At 34.2% G+C, this 23,752-nt stretch overlaps 1 protein-coding gene across 7 annotated transcripts in view; it reads left to right on the top strand.

Annotated features, from left to right (window-relative positions):
- The window catches only part of NEDD1 (NEDD1 gamma-tubulin ring complex targeting factor), a 45,884-nt gene that overhangs the window by 13,079 nt on the left and 9,053 nt on the right, over positions 1–23,752 (top strand). For 6 of the 7 annotated variants that reach the window (XM_005571928.5, XM_005571925.5, XM_045365752.3 and 3 more), the window contains 6 exons: positions 14,177–14,406; positions 15,778–15,979; positions 16,361–16,556; positions 19,742–19,870; positions 21,897–21,944; positions 22,886–23,088. In XM_005571928.5, coding sequence (XP_005571985.1) covers positions 14,177–14,406; positions 15,778–15,979; positions 16,361–16,556; positions 19,742–19,870; positions 21,897–21,944; positions 22,886–23,088 — 1,008 coding nt within the window. Of the gene's footprint in view, positions 1–14,176; positions 14,407–15,777; positions 15,980–16,360; positions 16,557–19,741; positions 19,871–21,896; positions 21,945–22,414; positions 23,089–23,752 lie in introns of all 7 variants that reach the window. The other variant, XR_012419765.1, reaches the window with a different exon arrangement.

The raw sequence follows: 23,752 nt of genomic DNA on the forward strand, positions 1-23,752 counted from the left end.
TTAATTATAATCTCTTTGGCCATAATTATTATCAGATAAAATATGGGAGATCTTCACTTTTGGCAAGTAGTTTTTAAAATTATTACTTGAATGTATTTAGTGCTTAAAAAATTTAGTGGATATGAAAAGTATACAGGAAAAAGTCTTTTTTAAGTTTTATATATATTGGGGGAATAATACAGATATATAAATGGTATTATGAGTAAGTGATATAAAAGTCTTATAGTGATACGGAACAGTTGAGAGAAGACTATCTCAGAATAAAATAGGGAAAATTGAAAGGGTTGGGAGTTGCAGCTAGGTCTAAGGCTTATTTATTTTGTTTTTACTATGACAATATAAATTGGCCTTTTTGCCAATTATTTGTTTCTAACTTGTATTAGGGTTACTCTTTGTTTTGTTTGTTTGTTTTTTTGAGACGGAGTCTCGCTCAGCTGCCCAGGCTGGAGTGCAGTGGCGCAATCTCAGCTCACTGCAATCACCGTCTCCTAGTTTCAAGCAATTCTCCTGTCTCAGTCTCCCAAGTAGCTGGGATTACAGGCACCCACCATCATGCCCAGCTAATTTTTGTATTTTAGTAGAGATGGGGTTTCACCATGTTGGCCACGCTGGTCTTGGACTCCTGACCTCAGGTGATCCACCCACCTCGGCCTCCCAAAGTGCTGGGATAACAGGCGTGAGTCACCGCACCCAGCCAGGGTTAGTCTTTTTCACATGTCCACATTATTGGTGGAACCATGGCCTGTTTCTTTGTCCTCAGTCTATTGTCTAGTTTCTTGCCTTACATGGAGAAGATGCATAATGAATATTTTAATGTATGAGTATATTTAGAGATGACAAAGATTTTGTTAGGCAAATATAAAGCTTTAGAAGAGGGATTTTTTTTTCTTTCTTTTTTTTTTCTTTGAGACAGAGTCTTACTCTGTTGCCCACATTGGAGTGCAGGGGAATGATCATGGCTCACTGCAGTGGCAACTCCTGGGCTCAAGCAGGAGCCTGGCTAAGATTTTTCTTTTTTTTTTTTTTAATATTAGAGACAGGGTCTCAGTATGTTGTCCAGGCAGGTCTTTAACTCCTGGCCTCAAGTGATCCTCCTGCCTCGACCTCCCAAAGTGCTGGGATTACAGGCATGAGCCACCACACCCAGCTGGGAGAGGGATGTTTTATATGGAGGACATCACATTAACAAAAATAAGGAGAAAGGAAATTGCATGGGCTTTATATAGGGCCAATGTGAGAAAAGATTGGAAAAGGGTAAATATGAATATAGTATTGATTTAAGACTGAATGTCACACAAAAGACTTCTGTTTTGGAAGGTATTTCGGGAAACTAATCAGAGTTTTTAATTAGTTGAATGTCAGAATCATAGAATCCTTGAACATTAAAAATAGCCTTTAGAGGTAATCTCGCTTTCTGCACTTTATGGATGAAGATAAATGATTTGCCAAAGGGATGCTCTTTAGAATGTACTAAATTGTCATAGAAGCAGGAACTTATATTTTGTTTTGGTGATTTCTTTTTTATTTATATTTTGATAAAGGGGAGCCGTAAAGTCTAAACTTTGGAACTATTGTGAAAAAAATCATTAATGTTCAAGTACCTTTTTTAAGGACATAGAGTAACTTTCTTTTTTGTGTGTGTTAGAAACATGACAAATTTATAAATTTTATAAATTTTGGACTGACTTTTCAATACCATAAAAATGTATATTCTTATACTTCAATTTTTATATTTATTATATCTTGCTAGAGAGTTTTCTTATTAAAATCAGACATGAAGGAATATTCCTGAAAACATTAGGTTTGACTATACTTTTTGACCTAATTTTGTGTAAAAGATTTAAATTTTTAAAAACAATTGAGGTGTAACTTTATAATAAAGTGCAGCGCATATATTTTAAGTGTACAGCTTGTTGAATTATTAATATGTTAATACATTGGTGTAACTACTAACAAAATCAAGATATAGAACATTGCCAGCACACCAGAGGACTTGATTTTGCCTTTTCCAGTCACTACCTCGTATTTTATAAAAGGAATCATATGTGGGCCAGACGCGGTGGCTCATACCTGTAATCTCAGCACTTTGGGAGGCTGAGGCAGGCGGATCACTTGAGCCCAGGAGTTTAAGACCACCTTGGGCAATGTGGCGAAACCTCATCTCTATTAAAAATATAAAGAAATTCACCAGGCATGGTGGTGCATACCAATAGTCCCAGCTGCTTGGGAGGCTGAGGCAGGATGATCACTTGAGCCTGGGAGGTTGAGGCTGCAGTGAGTTCTGATTGTGCCACTGCACTCCAGCCTGAGTGACAGAGTGACACCTTGTCTCAAAAGAAAAGAAAAACAGGAAATGTCATGTGTCTGGTTTCTTTAGTCATCATTACGTTTGCTTTGTTGCATGGAATAGTAGTTCATACTGTATTAATACTGTGTAGTGTTTCCTTATATGAATGGGTCACCATTTATCCATTCTATTGTTGATGAGCAGTGAATTGTCTTGTTTTAGCTGTTACAGGGTAGCTACTGTGAATATTTTTGTACAGGTCTTTTTTTAAGATTATGTTTTTATTTCTTTTGAGTAAATACTTAGGAGTGGAATTGCTGGATTGTAGCATAGGCATACAGTTTTACTTCATGAAAAATTGCCAAAACATTTTCTAAAGTGAAATCCAACTGGATGTGAGATCGAGTTGCTCCACATATTTGCTAATACTTGGCATTATCTGTCTTATTTTTGCCACTTTGATGGTTATCTAGTGCTGTCTCATGGTGGTTTTAATTTGCATTTGTCCATGTTGAATGATGTTAAGTAAATTTTTATGTGTCTTCTTTTGTGAAGTGACTGTTCAAATCTGTTGCCTGTTTTTATGTTGGGTTATATGTGTTTTTAAAATTTATGATTTCTTATGTATTGCAGGTAGATTCATTTTGGGGATATGCATGTTGCAAATGTCTTCCTTCAGCCACGGCTTGCCATTTTACTCCTTAATACCTGGATTTTTGTGTGTGTGTGTGTGTGTGTGTGTGTGTGTGTGTGTGTGTTTTAATGAACAGAAGTTCTTAAATTTAATGAAGTCAAGTCTCATATGTCAGTCTTTTCTTTTATGTTTGCTGCTTTTTGTGTTCTCTTGAAGAATCTTGCCTGCCCCAAGGTTTTGAAGATGCTATTCTGTGTTTTCTTTTAGAAGCTTTGTTGTTTTATCTTTCTTATTTATGTTTGTTATGACCCATTTCAAATTAATTTTTGTGTATTGTGTGAGAGAGGGTCCTACATTCCATGTAGATATCTAATTGTACCAATGTTATTTATTACAAAGACCAACCTATCCCCACTAAATTACAGTAATGCCTTCTTACGAAACTGATAACTGTATTGGTTAGTTTGTAGTCGTTCTGTTTTGTTACGTTGGTCTAGTTTGTTACTAGTTTTGATTATTGTAGCTTTATGGTAAATCGTGATATTTTTAACTTCACTTTGACTACTCTGGGCCTTTTGCGTTTCTAGCTGAATTTTAGAATCAGCTTGCCCATTTATAACAAAAAATCTGCTTCATTTTGATTAAGATATTGGATCTATGGACCAATTTAGGAACAACTACTATCTTAACAATATTAATTCTTCCTTGAACGTGGTATAACTATCTATTTAAGTCTTTAATTTTTCTTAGCAGTGTTTTGTTTTTACTGTAGAAGTCTTGCATATCTTTTAGTAGATTTATTACTATGCATTTTATTTTTTTGGTGATATATTTTAATTGCATTTTTTCTTAAATTTTATTTTCCAATTCTTTGTGGCTTGTAGAGAAACACAGTTGATATTTGTCTTTTGTCATTTTATCCAAAAATTCTGCTAAATTCACTTAATAGCTTGGACAGTCTTGATTCTTTTGAAAGAATTTGTAGATTTTTTTTTTGCATTTATAGTTTATACACTATCATGTCTGTCATCTGTGAATAATAAGTTTTTATTTCTTATTTCCTGATCTTTATATATGTTATTACTTTTTCTTTATTGCATTGACTAGGCTCTCCAATCCAGTGTTGAATAGAAGTGATGATAGTGGACATCTTTATTTTGTCCCCAAATTCAGGAAGAAGCATTCACAGTTTACTACCAAGCATGATAGTAATTGTAAGGTTTGTGTTGTAGATATCCTTTGTCTTATTAGGGTGCTGTATATTGTGGGCAAATTTTACTACTTATGTTGGAAGTTTTACATCATTTAGCTCCTATAATTCATACTTATCCATCCTAGATGAAAGTAGCAATAAGCAAGTAAGTATACAGTTAACCAAATAAAATGTTGAGTGCTGTGGAAGCAATAAACTGCAGAGTTCCAAGGGAACATACAGGAGAGACACCTAAGCCATTTGGGAAGAATAGAAAAGCATTTTAAAGGAAATGATGTCTCAGTGGCAGCCTGAGGAAGGGTGCAAGTTATTCAGACCTGGGTTGTTGGTGAGGGACCAGAGAAAGTGGTGAGAGGATTTGGAGAGCGCTGTAAGCAGAGGTGATCACTGCATAGAATGCTTACCACCATATATTGTGTTTCAGCACTGTGATCATTGCATTATATTACCTTCTCTCATTTAATCTTTGCTACTAACTTGTGAGGTATATGTTCTCATTTTACAAATGAGAAAATAGATTCCAGGACTTTCAGATCATACAACTCTTAATTGACTATTTTACATATCAACTCCTCAGAATTGGTAGCATTTTCTTTTGTATATCTAGCTCAGGAGCAGCTGAATGTATAAGGATTTGAGGATGAAAAGCTTATGGAAACTTTACAGTATTTTCTTGTCTCTTTGTGCAGGAGTCCAATATGTACCTATACCTCTTCCTCACACAAGTATCTTCTAAAATTCTAGGTGATAGGTTGCTGTATTACTGATTTTGAAAGGATTTTCATTGATAACTTTGCACAGGGAACTGAATTAAATATATCTTTTAGTTTGGGAAAACAGTAATGCTCAAAGCTTATCTCTTATCTAAGGTCAGATAAACTAGAACTTGAGATCTTCATGGGCCTGCTGCCTCCTGCTTGGGCATTCTGCATCTCTGTAGGATCTTTTGATGTAGCTTTACATGGTAAGTCCCACATTTATTTGGAGAGCACTAGGAGTAAAGCACCTTAGCTAGCTGAGTGAACTTGAACAAGTTACTTAACTCTCAAGCCTCCTTTTCCTTATCTGTCAAGTGAGAATAATATACTTTCAATGGGATTTTTTTTTTTTTTTTTTGATGGCTAAATGAGATGGTGAGTGTGTTTATCACATTGCTTACCATTTGGTAAGAGGTCAGTGAATGTTAGCTGTTATTGTGTGCTTTTAATGAATACCAATCTATCAAAATACCTTTTGTGATTTACTTCTCTAAAATGATTTGAACATCTTTAGATTTAATGTGTTCTCTCCAAACCCAGTTGCAAGTTGACCCCAGTAATCCTATTTTGTGTTTTAGACTGATTTAAAAATGAGAGCATGAAAGATGGTGAAAAATTTGACTAGAGTCTGTTGGTTTTTTTCCCCTTTCCCTGGAACAAATGGTTATATTTGTTGTGTATACCATTTTATTTCATTTTTCTTCAATAAGTTATACCATTAAAACAATACATGGGCTCAGAAATATAAGTTGGCTTCTGCTGGTAAGGATGCAGTCCCAGTTTTCTTAGTGAGGAAAGACAGTTTTCATGATTTTACATACTTATGTTTCCTTTTTATGGGCAGCATAATTTAAACCTTTGGAATTTTTCTTTTCAAATTAGTTTTTCTTCCTACAAGTAGTACTGCCTGTTTTATCTGATTGTGGCCCAAAGCATCAAATTGCTACTTAATGAATGTTTATTCATTAAAAAAACTTTTATTAAAATTTCTCAAAATTCAGTTCAGTTTAAAAATATTGTGACCAGGCACAGTGGTTCACACCTAGAATTCCAGCACTTTAGGAGGCCAAGGCAGGTGGATTGCTTGAGCACAGGAGACCATCCTGGGCAACATGGTGAAATGCCATCTCTACAAAAAATACAAAAATTAGCTAGGTGTGGTGGTGCACACCTGCAGTCCTAGCTACTGAGGAGGCTGAGGTGAGAGGAGTGATTGAGCCTGGGAGGTTGAGGCTGCAGTGAGCCATGACTGTGCCACTGCACTCCAGCCTGGGTGACAGAGTGAGACCCTATCTCAAAAAAAAAAAAAAAAAATGTGTGTGTGTGTGTGTGTGTGTATATGTCATGTTCATTCAACTTTAAATGTTCATAACAATTTCAAATCTGTCAAAAAGTTGACATAATTGAATTCAGTCTGTTACTTAAGCCCAATTTCTGTGTTAAGTTTTACTTACTGAGAAAAATGGTAAATGGGGCACATCTATGATTAAATTAAAAATTTTTCTGTTTTTTTCTCTATCAACAATCATGAATTTGAAATCTTTAAAAATTAATTAAATTAGTGTCTTAGTGAAAGTGACAGGAATGTAGAATCTCACAGAATCTGCATCATACTGAATTTTATATTGGAAATAAGATTTCCTGAGTATATTTAGAATCCAACTTTGAAACGTCTGAGCTGAATTAAAGTTACTCGCTTTATGTGGATCACAGTGTCTTTCTGCAGGGGAAAAGAGCCTCGCTGCTTCTGCAGAACTGCTGGGCTGACAGACTGCTTAGGTTATAATTGCATGTCACTCTTTGGCAAGTTCAGCATCTTAGGCTCACAAATAGGTTAACCTGTGTTACCTTTCTCAAGCTGCAGCCTTTTGCAAAGCAATTACAAATGTCAATCTATTGTATTGATTCCTTAGATTAAAAAACGATCTTTAAATGTAGGTTTTCTGTGACATTTCAGTATATGTTATTCAGTATATGTTAAATCCATTTGCTTTTCCTAAATGAAATGTTTTATGTATAGATTTTGTAAGCATTAAGAGTCTGCTTGAGTATGGGGATCTGGTAAATGTAAATATTAATTACATTTTTAGAAACAACAGTTTTCTCAAGAATGAGTCTATTCTAAATTGGTTTATTTCATTGACTGGTTTTGTTTGTACCAGAATTGCAGCACTCAAAAACTTGGACTACAAAGACTTTTTATCTAGAAGTGGTCTCTTTTATGTTATATAGGAGCATTGGTATAAAATGGTTTTATGATAACATTTCTTTGATTCTCTGTATATTTCTATAGTATTTGTATACACTTGACAAGCCTATATAATATGTTCTTGAGCAGTTTTATAATTGACATTTAGGCATAAAATAAATGGATGATCTGTATTTTTCTTCTTAAAGCCTTTTTTCCTTCTATTTTTCTCTTCTAAATTTTCTTTAATGGAAAGCTACTTGAAAGATATTTTCTTACAGTGTTTCTATGTATATCTCAGTCTTCCATCCATATAGTTATACTCATTCTGTTTGTCCAGTCATGTTTTCTGCCTGTTCTCATTAGTGATCTACCCTGGGTATCCTCATATTATTAGTCTTCATAACCATAATTTTTAATGACTGCATGTATTTCATTATTCAGTGCCATCATTTACCTAAACAGTCCTCTATTGTTTTATTTTCCAAATTTTTATAATAAAAATGAGCATGTCAATATTATTTTCATAAGTATGTATCTTCTGCTTTTTGACTTTTTTCTTTGAGAGTACAAGTTCTCTTTCAATGTAATTTAGTAGCAGGCTTATATTTTCTTTAAGAAGCTTAAGTGTTACTCTATTATCTTTGGTCTCAAATGTGTGATGTGATTTCATAGCTTTTGAAACCCTTTTACGTCACTAAATCACTAGTTTTTTATTCCTAGGTTATTTGAAGGAATTTTTTTTCTTTAAAGCCAAGTAATTTTTCTAGAATATATCTTGATGTTGGTCATTATATATTGCTACTGTTAGGTACATAGCTTGTGTTTCTTTTCTTTTCTTTTTTTTTTTTTTTTGAGACAGGGTCTCATTCTTTCGCCCAAGCTGGAGTACACTGGCGCGATCTCGGCTCACTGCAAGCTCTGCCACCTGGGTTCACGCCATTCTCCTGCCTCAGCCTCCCGAGTAGCTGGGACTACAGGCGCCTGCCACCACTCCCGGCTAATTTTTTGTATTTATTTTAGTAGAGACAGGGTTTCATCGTGTTGGCCAGGATGGTCTCGATCTCCTGACCTCGTGATCTGCCTGCCTCGGCCTCCCAAAGTGTTGGGATTACAGGCGTGAGCCACTATGCCTGGCTCATAGTATGTTTCTTAATATGTAGTTTCAAATCTTTTATTTTTGGAAATTTTTTTTAAATTATAATTTTTTAGTATGCTTTTTCTCTCTTTGGATTTTTTGTTGTTGCATTTTCTTTTCTTCAGTGGTTTATCATTTTTTCTCAAGTGTTTTTAAATTTTTTTCTTATTTCTGATTTTTAAAAATTTCTTCCTTTTTAACCTGTCTTTAAGGTATTGTCTGTTGTTTATTCATTTTTGAATTCCTTCTAAATTAGCCTTCATTTTTGAAGAGATTTTAAAAATTTCTAATTCTTTCCCAAGTTCTGACATCTCGTTTCTGAGTTTTAAATTTATGTTTTTTTCTTAATGTCTTGTATTTTTTTTTTTTCTTTCTGGTCATCTGTTGAGAACGTTTTTCTCCTTGTTCTCTTTGTTTTCATAAGTTTGTGTGGGATATGTCTGTGAAATTAGTTTTAGTTTCCCTGAACTTCTAGACAGAAGGGGGTCAAGTGGCTTTTCTAACTTCACAGAGCTCCCCATTGTTTTCTTTTTATATATATATATATATGTATATATATATGTAAATAAATATATGTAAAATATATATGTATATGTATATATGTTTATGTATATATGTGTGTGTATATATATTTGTAAAAGTATATGTATATTTTTTAATGGCTGCTTGCTTTCTGGGGTTCCCTGGCTCTGCTCTGCTTTTCCACCTATCTGAACCTTTGTTTCCTTCAGCTCTGTTGCCTCCATCCTGTTCAGGTTTGCTTCCACTCCTAGCAGATCTCCTCAGTGTGGGGCTGTGACCTGGGAGGGACACACTTTGGCTGGTCAGTTTTGGAATTCTCTGGCTGGACTGCTCTTGTCCTTCTGACCTTCCTGCAAACCTGTAGCACAGACCCGTTAATGAAGTGGATGTTCTGGGTTTCGGCTGAGGTTGTAAAATTGGCCAACATGCTTTTTTGTGAATACCTTTTGACTATTATGGGCTGCTTCTGTTCTCAGATCTCAGACTCCTTGTTATTTCCTTCTACTTCCTTCTGCAGAGACACCAATACCATGAAAGACTTATGGCTGTTAATTGTTTGAACTCTCAGCATGTATTTGGGGGTTCATGGGGATACCTGATCATCTAATTTGTTGTGAATGTTGTCCGTGGGATTTTAGTTTTTGGTCATCTAGTTTATTATCTGTTGTAAAACACACACACACACACACACACACACACACACACACACACACGCTCACACTCACGCTGTGTTGGGGATTTCTAAGACCAAATTTGGTCATTCTCTAGGATTCACAGGATTCTGTGTATAGTCGTACTCATGGCTATGATTTGTTTTATAGTGAAAGAATACAAAGTAGCAAAACCAGCAAAGAGAAAAGTGCATGGGGTGAAGGCCACAGGAAACCATATGTGAGCTTTCAAGAGTCTTCTCCTAGAGTGGATGTGCTTAACCCCTCCAGGATCAAATTGTGACAACATATATGAAATGTTGTCTACCAGGGAAGCTTGTTAGAGCCTCAGTGCCCAGGGTTTTTACTGGGGGGGCTGGTTATATCTAGGAGCCCATTGCCTAGCGCATACCAAAATTCCAAAGTCCCAGAAGGAAATTAGGGATTCAGCTGTGGTTCAGCCTTAAACCGTATCTGTCACAAATAAGTTTAGGCAGAGCGAGTGGGCCATTCTTATCAGTTAAGGCAGTGGGACCCCTTCCAAAACCCAAGTTCGCAGATGCTAGCCAAGGACCAACCCTGAGTGCAGGACTTTTTAAAGATAGGCAGTCTCAGGCCTGCTTTTCTGCATACACATGCACATACGCACACACATACGTACACGCACACACACACTCGCGCATGCACTCACAGTATTGACAGCCATTCGGAAACTCTGCCACCACCATAACCAGTAACTTCTTCAGAGACCTCCCATTGAAAGGATTTTAAGCAAAAGACAAATATGTTGAGATTTTCGGGTTTGAAGATGTTAGTTATTGCAACAGAGTGGAGGATGGATAGTAAGCCACTGAGAATGGAAATAGGATAACTATGCAGTGGCTTAGGTGACAGATGATTTGTGCTTGAAATAAGGCCCTGGGAATCAAGAAGCTAGTATGGAGTCAAAGGAACACTATGTATATTTGTGACCGTATATATGTGTGTATGTACATAGGTATATTAAGATGTTTATATTAATTTCTCACTGCTTTATAGTGCCTAGTAAGAAAATGATGTGAATGTGTATTCTTATCTGTGCAAAGGGAAGGCTTTTATAAGCATAAATATAAAGAAGTATAGTCATAAGTCACTGGCAACAAGTTTGATAAATTTAAATATATAAAAATTTAAAACTTCTGACAAAAAGCAAGACAAAAATTCCTAAAATTTAAATGAAATGGGGAAGGTATTTACAATCTATGAGAGCATTAATGTTCTTACTATATTAAGAGCAAGTTGCAAATTAGTATTTTAAAAATCTTCATAGCCCGATAGAAAATAGGCAAAGTAGAATAATGAGCAATTTGCAAAAGAAGAAAGACAAATAGTCATTTCACATTTTCAACTGAGAACCTTTAAGGCATGAACAACAATGAATTACAATTTTTTTCATAAATTAATAATTTTAAAAAAGGGTAGTAATTAGAGTACTTGCAAATCAGAAGTAACCCAAATGTCTGACATGATTATTTAGATAAATTGGTGTACTTGTGCATTCATATCTTAAACAGCTATTAAAATCACGTAGAAAACATTAACATGACTGTTTATTATAAAGCGTGATTCCAGGTTTTCTGTTGATACTGTACTGAATACACAGAAACATACATACACACGGAAAAATACTTAAAGGACATCCCCTCAAAATGTCAACCAGCTTTTCTCTGGGTTTATGGATGATTTTGGGTGGGATTATGGATGATTTTTCTTCTTTGTGATCAAAAAAAACCTTTTTTCTATTAAATAATTATCTTAGTAGAGACTGACAAACTATAACCAATGGTGTAGCCTACTTATTTTTGTAAAGTTTACTGGAACACAGCTATGCTTTTCATCTGTATATTATCTGTAACTACTTTTCAGTACAATAGCATAAAATATTTACTGTCTGGCCCTTTAAGAATAAGTTTTTGAAACCTTCCCCTTGCCTGTAGTGAGTGGTGTGCTTTTTATATTTAGAAACAGTCTCCCTCTTCCATAAACACACAACATTCTTACCCAATAATGTGTTACAAGAAAAAATAGCATTGTTGCTTATGGTGCTGGGATTTTTTTTCCCCCCATAAGCTTCTTGATTTAATTCTTTTCTTATAAATAGTTTAGTCTGGAACAAGATAGGGACTTAATGACTTAAGTGCTGCTGATACTAAAATAAGTTAATATTTATTTTAAATATAATTTGGAGGCCGGGCGTGGTGGCTCACACCTGTAATCCCAGCACTATGGGAAGCTGAGGCAGGTGGGGTGCTTGAATCTGGGAGTTTGAGACCAGCCTAGGCAAAATGGCGAAATCCTGTCGCTTAAAAAAAAAAAAAATATATATATATATACACACACACACACACACACACACACAATTAAATATATATATAAATTATATATATATATATAATTTAGTAAATCAGTGTTTTGTTTATCCAGGATTCTTAGCTAATATCTTAATGATATTCTAAAGAGAAGATTTAATAGATGTAGAAAGTTAAGAAATGAAATTCTGTTAGTATTATCACAGAAATAATTGGAGGCATTTAAAGAATTCAGTGTGGTTACTTAAGGGTCTTTAAAAATATATGTAAAAGATGTTTGAATGGTGGGTACATAAGCAGTGATGAGCAAGTAAGTTATGAACTTCTGAAAATGGTGGTGACAGCTGCTGTGTACCTGATTCTTTACAGAAATGCTATTTAATCCTTAAAATAATTGTGACAGGAAAACAAGAGTGTTTTCTGTTATGTAAATGACAACACTGAGTTTTGGAGAGTTTAAGTAATTCACTTAAATCATACAGAGGTTTGCTGAGCGTTCACTGAACTTAGGTTTATCTGAAAGGAACATTTATCATTATCTTTAGCCTTTTCTTTTTTTTTTGTCTTGATCAAGAATATGTTTTTAACTGGTTATCAAGTTGTATTATAGACAGTGGTAAACTTCTTGTTCCTTGCTACCTGCAAGCAGATTCTGGATGACCATGTTTTAAGGATGTTTTAGGAAAATTCCTGCTGTTGCTAAAAGGTTAAACTTTTTGAACTTTGAGAATCTACCAGGTCTATGATTTTTATGGTGTTTTTAAAAATTCTACTTGTATATTTAGTCTAAATTTAGATCATGTGAAGGACCATAACTATATGAACTCCTAAAGTGCTGTAGAAATCTTTTTAGAAATCATGTTTTGCCTTATATTTTGATATGTTGTGTATGACTATGTAATCATTAACATAATGTACTAAGGATCTCTGTGTCTTTTATATAGTTAACATTCATGTAGTTTATTTTTCTTGAATATAGACCAGAGAAAAGATTTGACTATTCAAGTTGGATATACTTTTTCCCAACAAAAATAAAAACTATGTAAACCAACATTTTCTCTTTGTACTTTAGCCATTGAAAATGAGCCATATTTAATGGGTTAACATATTAATTGTCTTAACTTAGGTACCAGGTGACTAATACTCCTTTTTTTTTTCTTAAAAAAAGTCTGCATTTCCTAGACAATTTTTTTTTGTTATTGAGATCTAATATATATTATTTTAGACATTTTAGAGTTAAGTAGAATATAAATTTGTAGGGAAAAAAATAGCTTAAATGTAAAGTACTTAATTCTCAGCCTAGTAAATGACAACATCAATACAAGTTTGAGAGTAACATTTTAATAAAAAAGAAAAGTAGATAAAATTCAGTTAGTTTTAATCTAAGATCAGTTTATTCAAACTAAATCTTTGTTTATTCTGGTCCATAGAAACTAAGAAGAGAGAATATCTCCACTACCCGCAGGGATTTGTGTTTAGAGAAAGACCAGCATTGCCCTCAAGCTGATGGTTTGGAAACAGTGGATATAGTCCATCCCCAGTCTAGAGTGTTGCCAGTTTTTCCTTTGTGGTTTAATTTTTTTTAAAAATTATGCTTCAAGTGTTGAATTGTCAGTGCATCAGATGCTCAGATTCAAACGAATGCATCAAAATATCTAAGATATAAAAAACAAATACAAAATATTATTGCTTTTTTTTTCTCCCAGTATTCCCTTTTACTTGTTCATGATTTGACTGTGACTAGGCCTTTTATATATGGTGAATGTTCTAACCCTGATGAATTCATGTAGATAATCTCAATGTATTATATTTTTCCTCTGAAAGGGGAAGATTGAGGTAGCTATACTCCAAGATAATAAAATGGTGAATATTAATAGACTATTGATTGGTATGTTTCAGTTATTGGTATGTCATCTTATGGTCCACTGAATGACACTGTGGTTGTCATGATTGAAGTTTGTTACTCTTTTTTTCTTTTTTTTTTTAAGACAGAGTTGTTTGTTTGTTTGTTTGTTTTTGTTTGTTTTGTTTTGTTAAGACAGCGTCTCACTCTGTCGCCCAGACTGGAGTACAATGGCGTGATCTTGGCTCACTACAACCTCCGCCTCCTCTGCCTCAGCCTCCTGAGTAGCTGGGATTACAGGTGCCTGCCACTATGCCCAGCTAATTTTTGTATTTTTAGTAAAGATAGGGTTTCACTAGGTTGGCCAGGCTGGTCTTGAACTCCTGACCTCTGATGATCCACCTGCTTCAGCCTCCTGAAGTGCTGGAATTACAGGCGTGAGCCACCATGCCTGGCTGAAACCTGTCACTCTTACACATCAGAGAAATCCTAAACCCCATGTGAATAGTGTGGTTGGCCATAATTTATATGGCTTATATAAAACATCCTTGTGAATGCTTATAATTACATAAAATTTATTCTTTCATTTTTGTAGTCTGTTCGGCAGTTGAAGTACTCCTTGTTTAAGAAATCACTACTGGGCAGTGTTTCGGATAATGGAATAGTAACTCTCTGGGATGTAAATAGTCAGAATCCATACCATAACTTTGACAGTGTACACAAAGCTCCAGCTTCAGGCATCTGTTTTTCTCCTGTCAATGAATTGCTCTTTGTAACCATAGGCTTGGATAAAAGAATCATCCTCTATGACACTTCAAGTAAGAAGTAAGTGTGACATGCTTGTTTTTAAATTTAGTAACAAATAGCTATTATTCCATTAACAGGCATATTTGTGATTTGTATAGACCTCTGACTAAAGTCCAGGGGTCCTAAAGTTTGTACTGTTGATGAATCTAGTAAGAAAGAATTTTCTTTTCAAGCAGAAAAAAATAGATGGGTTGCAGGTAGTATTTAGAGTACTTCTGAAACATGAAAATAGAGAGATGACATCTTAATGATTTCACATTTTAATTGTAGCATCTTTTTCAAAATATGATAAAATGCATATGTTTTTAACCCAAATGATTAATTTGCTTTAAAACTGATTAATTATCTAGAGGAAGGTTTAGAAACCATTGACATTTTTGACTGGGTAATTCTTTGTTGTGAGGGGCTGTCCTGGGTGTTGTAGGATATTCATCAGCATCCCTGGCCTCTGCTTACTAAATACCAATAGCCTAAATGGTGTCCAGACATTGCCAGATGTCCCCTGGTTGCTCCCAGTTAAGAAATACTGATTGTGTACTGGTGTACATAATCTTCTAAGCATTTGGGCCCACTGTACCCTCTTCTTGTTAAATTTAGGTATGCTTAGTTGGCTAAAAGAAACAAAAAAGAATGCAAGAGTGATACAGTTGTATTCAAGATGCTTAACACTGTCTGTAGATCATGTGGAGTATGAATGATACTACAAGGGAAGGTCCCACTGTCAGCCTTTATTATGATGCTAGAATTTTTACTGTTAGGACTTATTTGCTGTCTTCTTTTATGGAACAATTTGCTGAGAGCCCAGTAAGCCATTATTCTCTTATACTAGACACACCAGTAAAGAGCTCAGCTTCAGCAGATCACCATCCATATTTCTTTATTAGTTTCCTAAGGATCAAGCATGTGAACTGTGTTCCTCTTAGCTTTTTGGTCAAAACTGCACAACTAAGAACAAAGTAACAGCTGCACCCCTGTGAAAGGTCATAGTCCTCATGAGGCCTAAGCAGGTCAATAATGGAAAGTATGGATACTTAGGTCCTCCTCAACCCTGAGGGCAGAGCCCCTGTTTGTGGCGTAATAGACAGTTCTGCTACATTCACTCTCAGAATAATAATTAAAGAAGTAGGTGCTGCTTCTGTAAGATGCGGAATGTACTTATTGGAAGTGAATAGAAAAGTAAGATGGAATGTTTGGCAGTTCTCTACATGCCATTTTATTAGAAATGTCTCTAAGTCAAATTCTGAAATTATGCTTTAAACAAATATTTGGGAAATGTGTGCTCTTTGATCAGTTTGAAGTGTTAACTCTGGTTTTGGTATAGTTACTTATATAAGCTAATATACCCGTACACAATAACATACTACACATACTTTGTTCTCCTTCCCATAGGCTGGTGAAAACTTTAGTGGCTGACACTCCTCTAACTGCAGTAGATTTCATGCCTGATGGAGCCACTTTGGCTATTGGATCTTCCCGGGGGAAAATATATCAATATGATTTAAGAATGTTGAAATCACCAGTTAAGACCATCAGTGCTCACAAGACATCTGTGCAATGTATAGCATTTCAGTACTCCACTGTTCTTACTAAGGTGAGACATTTTCATTTCAGCATTTTTGATTTTATTAAATAAATCTAACTCAGAATATGGAAATTATATATTGTCAAACACAGTATAGTTTTGTTTCATAATTACATAATGATTTTACATGTAATACTATATAATTTAGTACAAAGCCATTTGATATTTAGTTTAAAACTTTTTTTTTCTTTTTTTTATTCTTATATATTTCTCTCTTTAAAAGTATTTTAAATGACATTTTGATTTAGAGGGAAACTCAGATCTGCCAGCAAGCTTAAGATTTGCAAGGAAAAAAATTCATTTTTTAATCTAACAGGGAATTTATAAAATATTAATGTATAGTATGAAACATTAGTAACCTGAGCTTTTAAATATTCCATTACATTTCAGTCAAGTTTAAATAAAGGCTGTTCAAATAAGCCCACAACAGTGAACAAACGAAGTGTTAATGTGAACGCTGCTAGTGGAGGAGTTCAGAATTCCGGAATTGTCAGAGAAGCACCCGCCACGTCCATTGCCACAGTTCTACCACAGCCTATGACGTCAGCTGTGGGGAAAGGAACAGTTGCTGTTCAAGAAAAAGCAGGTAAATATTGCTTATATATTGTTGGAGGGTTTTTTTGTTTTTGTTTTTTGTTTTTTGGCTTACATATAATTTGCACATTCTTCAAGAACCTAGAATTCAAATTTCTTTGAGTATTTAGGTAAAATTAGTAGAAGTGAAAATCATTGAAGAAGTGAAAATAGTAACTTTAGCTGTTAGTTTCAAAAATATTAAAAGGCCCCTATTTAGCTAAACTTCTCTTGTGAGAAATATTATCTTAAAAATGGAAGAAGGCTAACTCAGAAATTATTCATCCTTAATCCTACTACATACTGAATGGCTTTTCATTGTGTCTTCAGATTAACCAGTAGAGAATATGAAACTTTGACACCGTCTTATCATTCGATCTCTTCATTAAAAAAAAAAAAAAGCTATTAATGGCTCTTTTTATTTCACATTTTAGAATGAAAAGTAAGTCAAGTGATGAAACGAGTATTTTAAAGTACTAAATAGTGCCGGGCACATATTAAGCAGTATATTCGTAATTTGTTAAATAAAAATAAATGAGAATGTTGCAATTTTTAATGATTTCTTCTCTGATATAATTGATGAAACAGTTCTGAAACAGGATTCATTTAAACTTTATTGACGTGTTATATGATAAGCTTTCCCATACTTATTGTAGAAAATATTTCTTGCTCACATTAAAGAAAATATTCTGTAAATTCCTGAAAACCTTTTCATTTTTATTTTAAGAAGTTATGCTATACTGTCAATGTGCAGCAAATACTTTAAATAAAGTCTACATGGTATACTAGTATGTTTCCAAAATACTGTGCTCAGTAGAAATGCATATATTGATGTCTTTTAAATTTTTCAGGATAAATACTTGGGCAAAAATATTTATTGGTGTTTTTGTAGCACGATTTTGCTATTTCCAAGTAGAAGCAAAACTTTATTTTGTTGATCTTGATAGTGTAGAGTAGTATTTTAAAGTAAGTATGTTCACTATAAATTTCCTGTGAATATCTATATCATCCTTATATAAGAGCCATTATATATTAGAAAAATAATTAGATTCTTATTTAGGAACTCCTGGAGACAAAGATAATTCATATCTAGTTAAGGAAGAAATTATTTTTGAAATATAACTTTGAGTAATGTCTGCCAACATGTTGAATTAACTAATTATGAAAATTGCCATTATCTTACAAAATTAACTTTTTTCATAATTTTCAAAAATTAAAATAAAGATTCCGTCATTCACTATAAACTCTCTGAAGTCTCTCCATTATTCATTTAGTTTTATAATAAGAAGGCTCTTGTTTAACAAAGACAGCATTAATTTGGAAATCAAAGACTTGGATCTTTCAGGATCATGGATTAATGATAACTCTTGGTAGATTCGCAAAATTTCTGGCAAAGCAAGTGAGTGCTCTGCCCCCACAAAGTTAACAATGCTTGTGTATTGATTGTATTTTGAAATGATTGTCATCTTACAGAAAAATTTTAAGAATAGTACAGACAACTCATGAGCATTACCCTTTGGCAGATGCACTTTATAAATTTTGCCACATTTGCTTCATCATTCTTTTTCTCTTCCTCTCTCTTTCTCTTTCTCTCATTCTCTCATTCTCTCTCTCACTCACACACACACACATTTTTCTTTGCCTCTGAAACATTGAGAATAGTAGACTCAGTCTCTGATCCGTCACTTCCAGCCAGGATGCCTTTAGGCAATTTTCTTAACCTTTCTGAGTCTCATTTTTTTCCTGCACACATTTAAGATGATATTTAACTTTTAGGGTTATTATGAAAATCAGAGAAAATGTATTGGAAGTACTTGGCACATGGTAGGCGCTCAGTACATTATGGTGTTGATACTACCATTGTGGTCATCATGATCATCACTATTACTATTTTAAGCTTTGATTAAAATTAAAGTTTAGAAAAAATTTCTGTTGCTTCTATTGAAGTTGTCCAGATTTAGTTATTCCAAAGAACTTCTCTAAACTTGCTGTTGGTACTCAGTTTTAGAAGGAAATCATCATTTAAAAAGAAAAGAATAAAACTTTAGCACTGTTTTCAAATGATACCAAACTTCTGTTTCCTAAAGTTTCAGAGGCTGGAGTTAGGCATTCAAACATGTTAAGGACCTAGAAAAAAGGAGAGGAAATTTCTTCCTTATAACAACTGAACTATTGCTATAGACACTCTTCAACAATAGTACAAATGATTTGGTAATATTTTAACTTTATATCAGTTGTTACTAGAAAAGTTTGTTAGCCAGTCTTGGGCATTTTTGAATATGCAGTCTGTTTTTTGTTTTCATCTCAGACTTTTCAGTTTTTCATTTGGGCCTGAGATGCCAAATAAAGCATTTTTTAAAACGTAATGCAATAACGTGCTACCAATCCTGATGGCAGACTTTAATCAAAATTTTTGAAGCTCTAAAACTTTGTCCTTACTCCAGTAATGAAACAGAAGCTACTGAGCCTGCTGAGCTCCTCTTAAAAGGTCTCTACCCTAAAGCCATGCGTTTATATACTGCCAGAAAAAATACGCTGCTGCTGTCTTCTTTATTGTTGTCTACCATACTATTCTTTATGAGTTTGGTGTTCTGGTTTGCTTCCTCTTTGAAACTACGGAGGTTAGTGAAGTCATTTGAGATCTGTAATGCTGAGGGCAATGTTAAACTCCCACTGTTAGTGAAAGAGAAGGCGGAAAACCCCTTCATTGCAAGTCAGGGAAGAAAAGTAACATTAATTGAATCCCGCGGTATGTTAGACATCGCTCTATATGCCTTAGAGACTGAAAAGAAAAAAATCACATTTGTAGATGATCATAAGAGTCAGTTAATAGCAAAAGTAAGTTGTGTTCAGTGTACTTTAAGAAAGCAGCAAAGGATATAAATTATTTTAGAAAAATTCCAACAAAATGGCTAAAATAAGGTATTGCTGTATGAACAAATAAGCTGTTTTCTATTGAGGAACCTTTTGTTCCATGAAAATCCTGGTTAACTTTAGCTCTTGTCATATTCTGTTTTATTGTTCCATGAAAATCCTGGTTAACTTTAGCTCTTGTCATATTCTGTTTTATTCTCCTTATGCTCATACTTGTAATATTACCAACAATATGAGTGATGCATTGATTTTTACAACCTAGCTCCTGATGATAAAATTTATTTAGATGTAATAACATTGATTTTTATATCTAATTCCTATAAGGTTTGCCTCGAAGCATAAACACAGACGCTTTATCTAAGGAAACAGACAGTGGAAAAAACCAGGATTTCTCCAGCCTTGATGATACTGGGAAAAGTAGTTTAGGTGACATGTTCTCACCTATTAGAGATGGTAAGTCTGTTCAGAGGATCCTGTTCTCTTGCAGGTAGTCAGTATTTTTATTCTGGCTAAAAGATGTGAATAATAGCTTCAGTCCAACTCTATTCATGGATCAGTTTGCTCATTTTCTCCATCCCTGGGGTGGTATCTTTTTCTTTGTCCTGATATTTTAAATGTTATCATTCTAAAATATATGCTGGTAATTTTCACATGGGAGTTATGCAAATAGCTCTCAAGTTAGCATTTTAATATTCACAAAGTTCCTTGAAGGAAGTTTTTACCTTCATAGGCAATCTGTCCCTTGTATCTACTTCTAAATTAATGTTCCTAAAATTTTGGATGTTTTGATATGCAAAAAAGTCTTCCTAATTTAAAAAATTGTGTGTGTATAGGTATATACCTCCCCCCATCCCATAAAAAAAAGTTGCCATAATAAAAAGCAAATTTTGCCAGCTGGATAAATAGAAGGATGATATATGTTATTCTTCATAGTGTCTGAACTAAGTACATTATTTAGGTGTGTCTTTTTGGTACTAACATCCATAATGTTTTTCTTAGTGGAATGGAATTATCTCATTGCTAATAGCAATATTATCAATAACATGGATGACAGAGTTAATATATTCATACTTTTTGACCTTGTAATTCCATTTCTACAAATTTATCTCAGAAAATACTGAGAAGCCCACAAAGATTGGTGTATTTATTATAAGTGTACCGTGTCAACAGCAGGATCTCGAAGTTGTTTCATCCACTCATTATCTTACACAATTTCATTTTTTACTTTAAAATTGTTTCTTTTCCAAATTTTCTACAATTTTATAGTCAGAAGGAATAAATACATACATGATGGTACAAAATTATTGAGGATCTTCTGCCTTACCCTGGCCTGCAAATTTCTATTTAAATTACTAAGTCAAACTGAAAGAGGAAGGATTCTTTTCTTTCATGATGAAGAGAAGTCAAACTACATAAAGAGTGAAGAGAAATGAAACTACATAGTAAAGGGTAAAGAGAGGACGGATGTGAATGGAGAGAAAAGTGACTAGTGCTGGAGTTGAGAAAGGTTTCTGGGGTTAGTGCTGAGTTTGGAGTTTTGGCCAGTGGGACTCCTCTGGAGCAACTTTTGCATTGAAGAATGTACAAAGGGGCTTTTGGGAAGTGTTTGAGTTATAAATTAAGTTCTCTTTAATAGTTTTTAAGACAAATGAATAAATTACTTTTTAATTACTTTTGCTATGTTTAAAAATGTTATTAGCATTTGAGTCATATGCCCTCCAGATTCATTATGGTTCCATAGTATTGATAAGGAAGCTAATAACTTCTAAAAGTGTGCATGTACATGCTGTGCAATTACTGGGTACATATACACACATGCACATAGATGATATTTCTCCTGATATAATTGTGTGTTTATTGGCCATTTGAATTTCTGGTGAATTTGTTAATGACTTTTGCTCATTTTTTATTAATTTTACAATTTTTGTTATGGACTGGCAAATGAATATTACAGGATTAAAATAGTCTTATACATATTCTACCATTGAAATAAACACTAATAAAACTTTGTTTCTTATAACATTGTTCTGCTTTGCAAAATATTTTTGTATTATTTCAGTTGATCCTCAAAGCAATTTTCTGAGCTTACCAGGATGTTATCCCCATTTTATAGATGCAGAAACTGAAACTTAATTGCATTTGAGACTTGTCCGAGGTCACAAAGCTATTAAGTGGTATAGGCAGAACTGGATTATAGCTCTCCATAACCTACCCCAGGGCTTGTTACACTATACCTTGCTGCCTCATTAAATGACTGTACTATAGAATTATCTGTTCATATTTGCTGCTAAAGTATGAATGAAGCTAAAAGAATGTAAAAGAGAAATTTAAATCAGTACTCTCCTACCTTTAACCTCACTCATATTTAGCTTTTTAAGATTGTTAGTCTTTGAACTCTTTGGGGAATGAATAGGAAGCCTAAATTGATATGGTTTCTCTTTCACTAGTTTTAAATTTTGATTTTCTAATTTTGTTATAGATGCTGTAGTTAACAAGGGAGGTGATGAGTCCATAGGCAAAGGAGATGGTAAGAACTACTTAGATGTATTTTCGTGAAAATGAAAAGTGATATTGTATTATCTATGCTGTGTAACAAATCACTCTAACACTTTGAGGCTTAAAAAAACAAACATGTATTATCTCATAATTCCTGTGTTTTAAGAACAGAGCATAACTTGGCTGAGTACCTTTGCCTTCAAGTCTATCTTCCTGCTTCAGTCAGGATGTCAACCAGAGCTTCATTCAGCTTAAGGCTCAACTGGGCAGGGAACTGTTTCCATGCTCATTCCTATGGCTGTTGGCTGGAGATATCAGTTCCATGCCCATGAGTTTCTCTATATATGGGGCAGCCGACAACATGGCAGCTGGCTTACCTCAGAGCCGGTGAGCAAGAGAATTCGAGAAGGCATCCAAAATGGAAGCCCTTTCTTAAGAATATGTTAATAACCTTAATCTTGGAAGTGACATCTCACCACTTTTTCATATTACTTTCGTTAGAAGCAAGTTACTAGGTCCAAGCCATGGTCAAAGGGAGGAGATTACCGAAGGATGGGGACGCCAAAGGCAGAGGTCATTAGAAGCCATCTCAGAAATTGCCTTCCAAGATACGTACCACAGATATATACCAAATTAACAATTTTCAGTTATCAAAAACTAATACTGACTAAAACATTGTGTTTTGCTGTTTTCAAAGTATTTTCACAAATAATATCTTTGAAGCCTTACCACTCTGGGAGATGGATATCATCATTCACATTTGCAGATCGGGAAATAGTCACAGAAAGTTTAAGACTTTTGCCCAAGAATACACATCAATTATGGGGTGTATCTGAGAAACAAACCAATCTTCAGAATGCAGATCTATATCTTCTCCCATGTTAATCTGCCTATCATATTAAATGCTTCTCTTCAGTGTCCAAGGTTGGAGGACACCATGTGCACATGCAGTTTTTTCCTCTTCTTTTCTAGGCTTTGACTTTCTACCGCAGTTGAACTCAGTGTTTCCTCCAAGAAAGAATCCAGTAACTTCAAGTACTTCACTATTGCATTCTAGTCCTCTTAATGTCTTTATGGGATCTCCAGGGAAAGAGGAAAGTGAAAATCATGATCTGACAGCTGAGTCTAAGAAAATATATATGGGAAAACAGGAATCTAAAGACTCCTTCAAACAGGTATTTGCCTGAAAATGATACCGAACTCACTGTATATGTTTATCAGTAGAAAGCGGGTGGCTGCCAGTGTATGTATCCTAATTATTAACAGTGCTGTGCACTTATTCTTAAGTCTTGATGCCAGTTTTTAATAACTACAGAATACTTTGAAATCTCGCTTTGGATATGTTGAAAATTACAGCAGATGGAAAGTTGCACTATTTTTCTAAGATGAGATACTTGATATAGCTTGATGAAGTGTGCAAGAACAGTTTATCCCTGAATCCTTTTAAAGTGTATTTCATTGCAGTGTACAACATCAAGTTGGTGGTTAAATCATTAGAGCAAACTGATGGTGCTAAGAATGGAATTTATCATTGTTACTTTCTGCTAAAATATAGTGTATAATATATAATTTAATTTCTTATGTAAGGGTTCAGAATGATCAAAAATTGCCAGGAAGGCCAAGCCAGTTAGGTGTACAATATGTCTGTATTTTCATATTTATTGTTGAGAATGATACTGAAAAGATACCATGTAAGAAGTACAAAAACATCTTTTATTTTACAAATATTATTGACTAGTTACCACATGAATGGTTGTTTTTTTTGTTTTTGTTTTTGTTTTTTTTGCCAGTTATCTCTATTTTAAATGGTACTCAACAGCATGTTTAGTAAATGAGCTT

This window comes from Macaca fascicularis, chromosome 11, assembly GCF_037993035.2.
Source record: "Macaca fascicularis isolate 582-1 chromosome 11, T2T-MFA8v1.1".
NCBI lineage: Eukaryota > Metazoa > Chordata > Mammalia > Primates > Cercopithecidae > Macaca > Macaca fascicularis.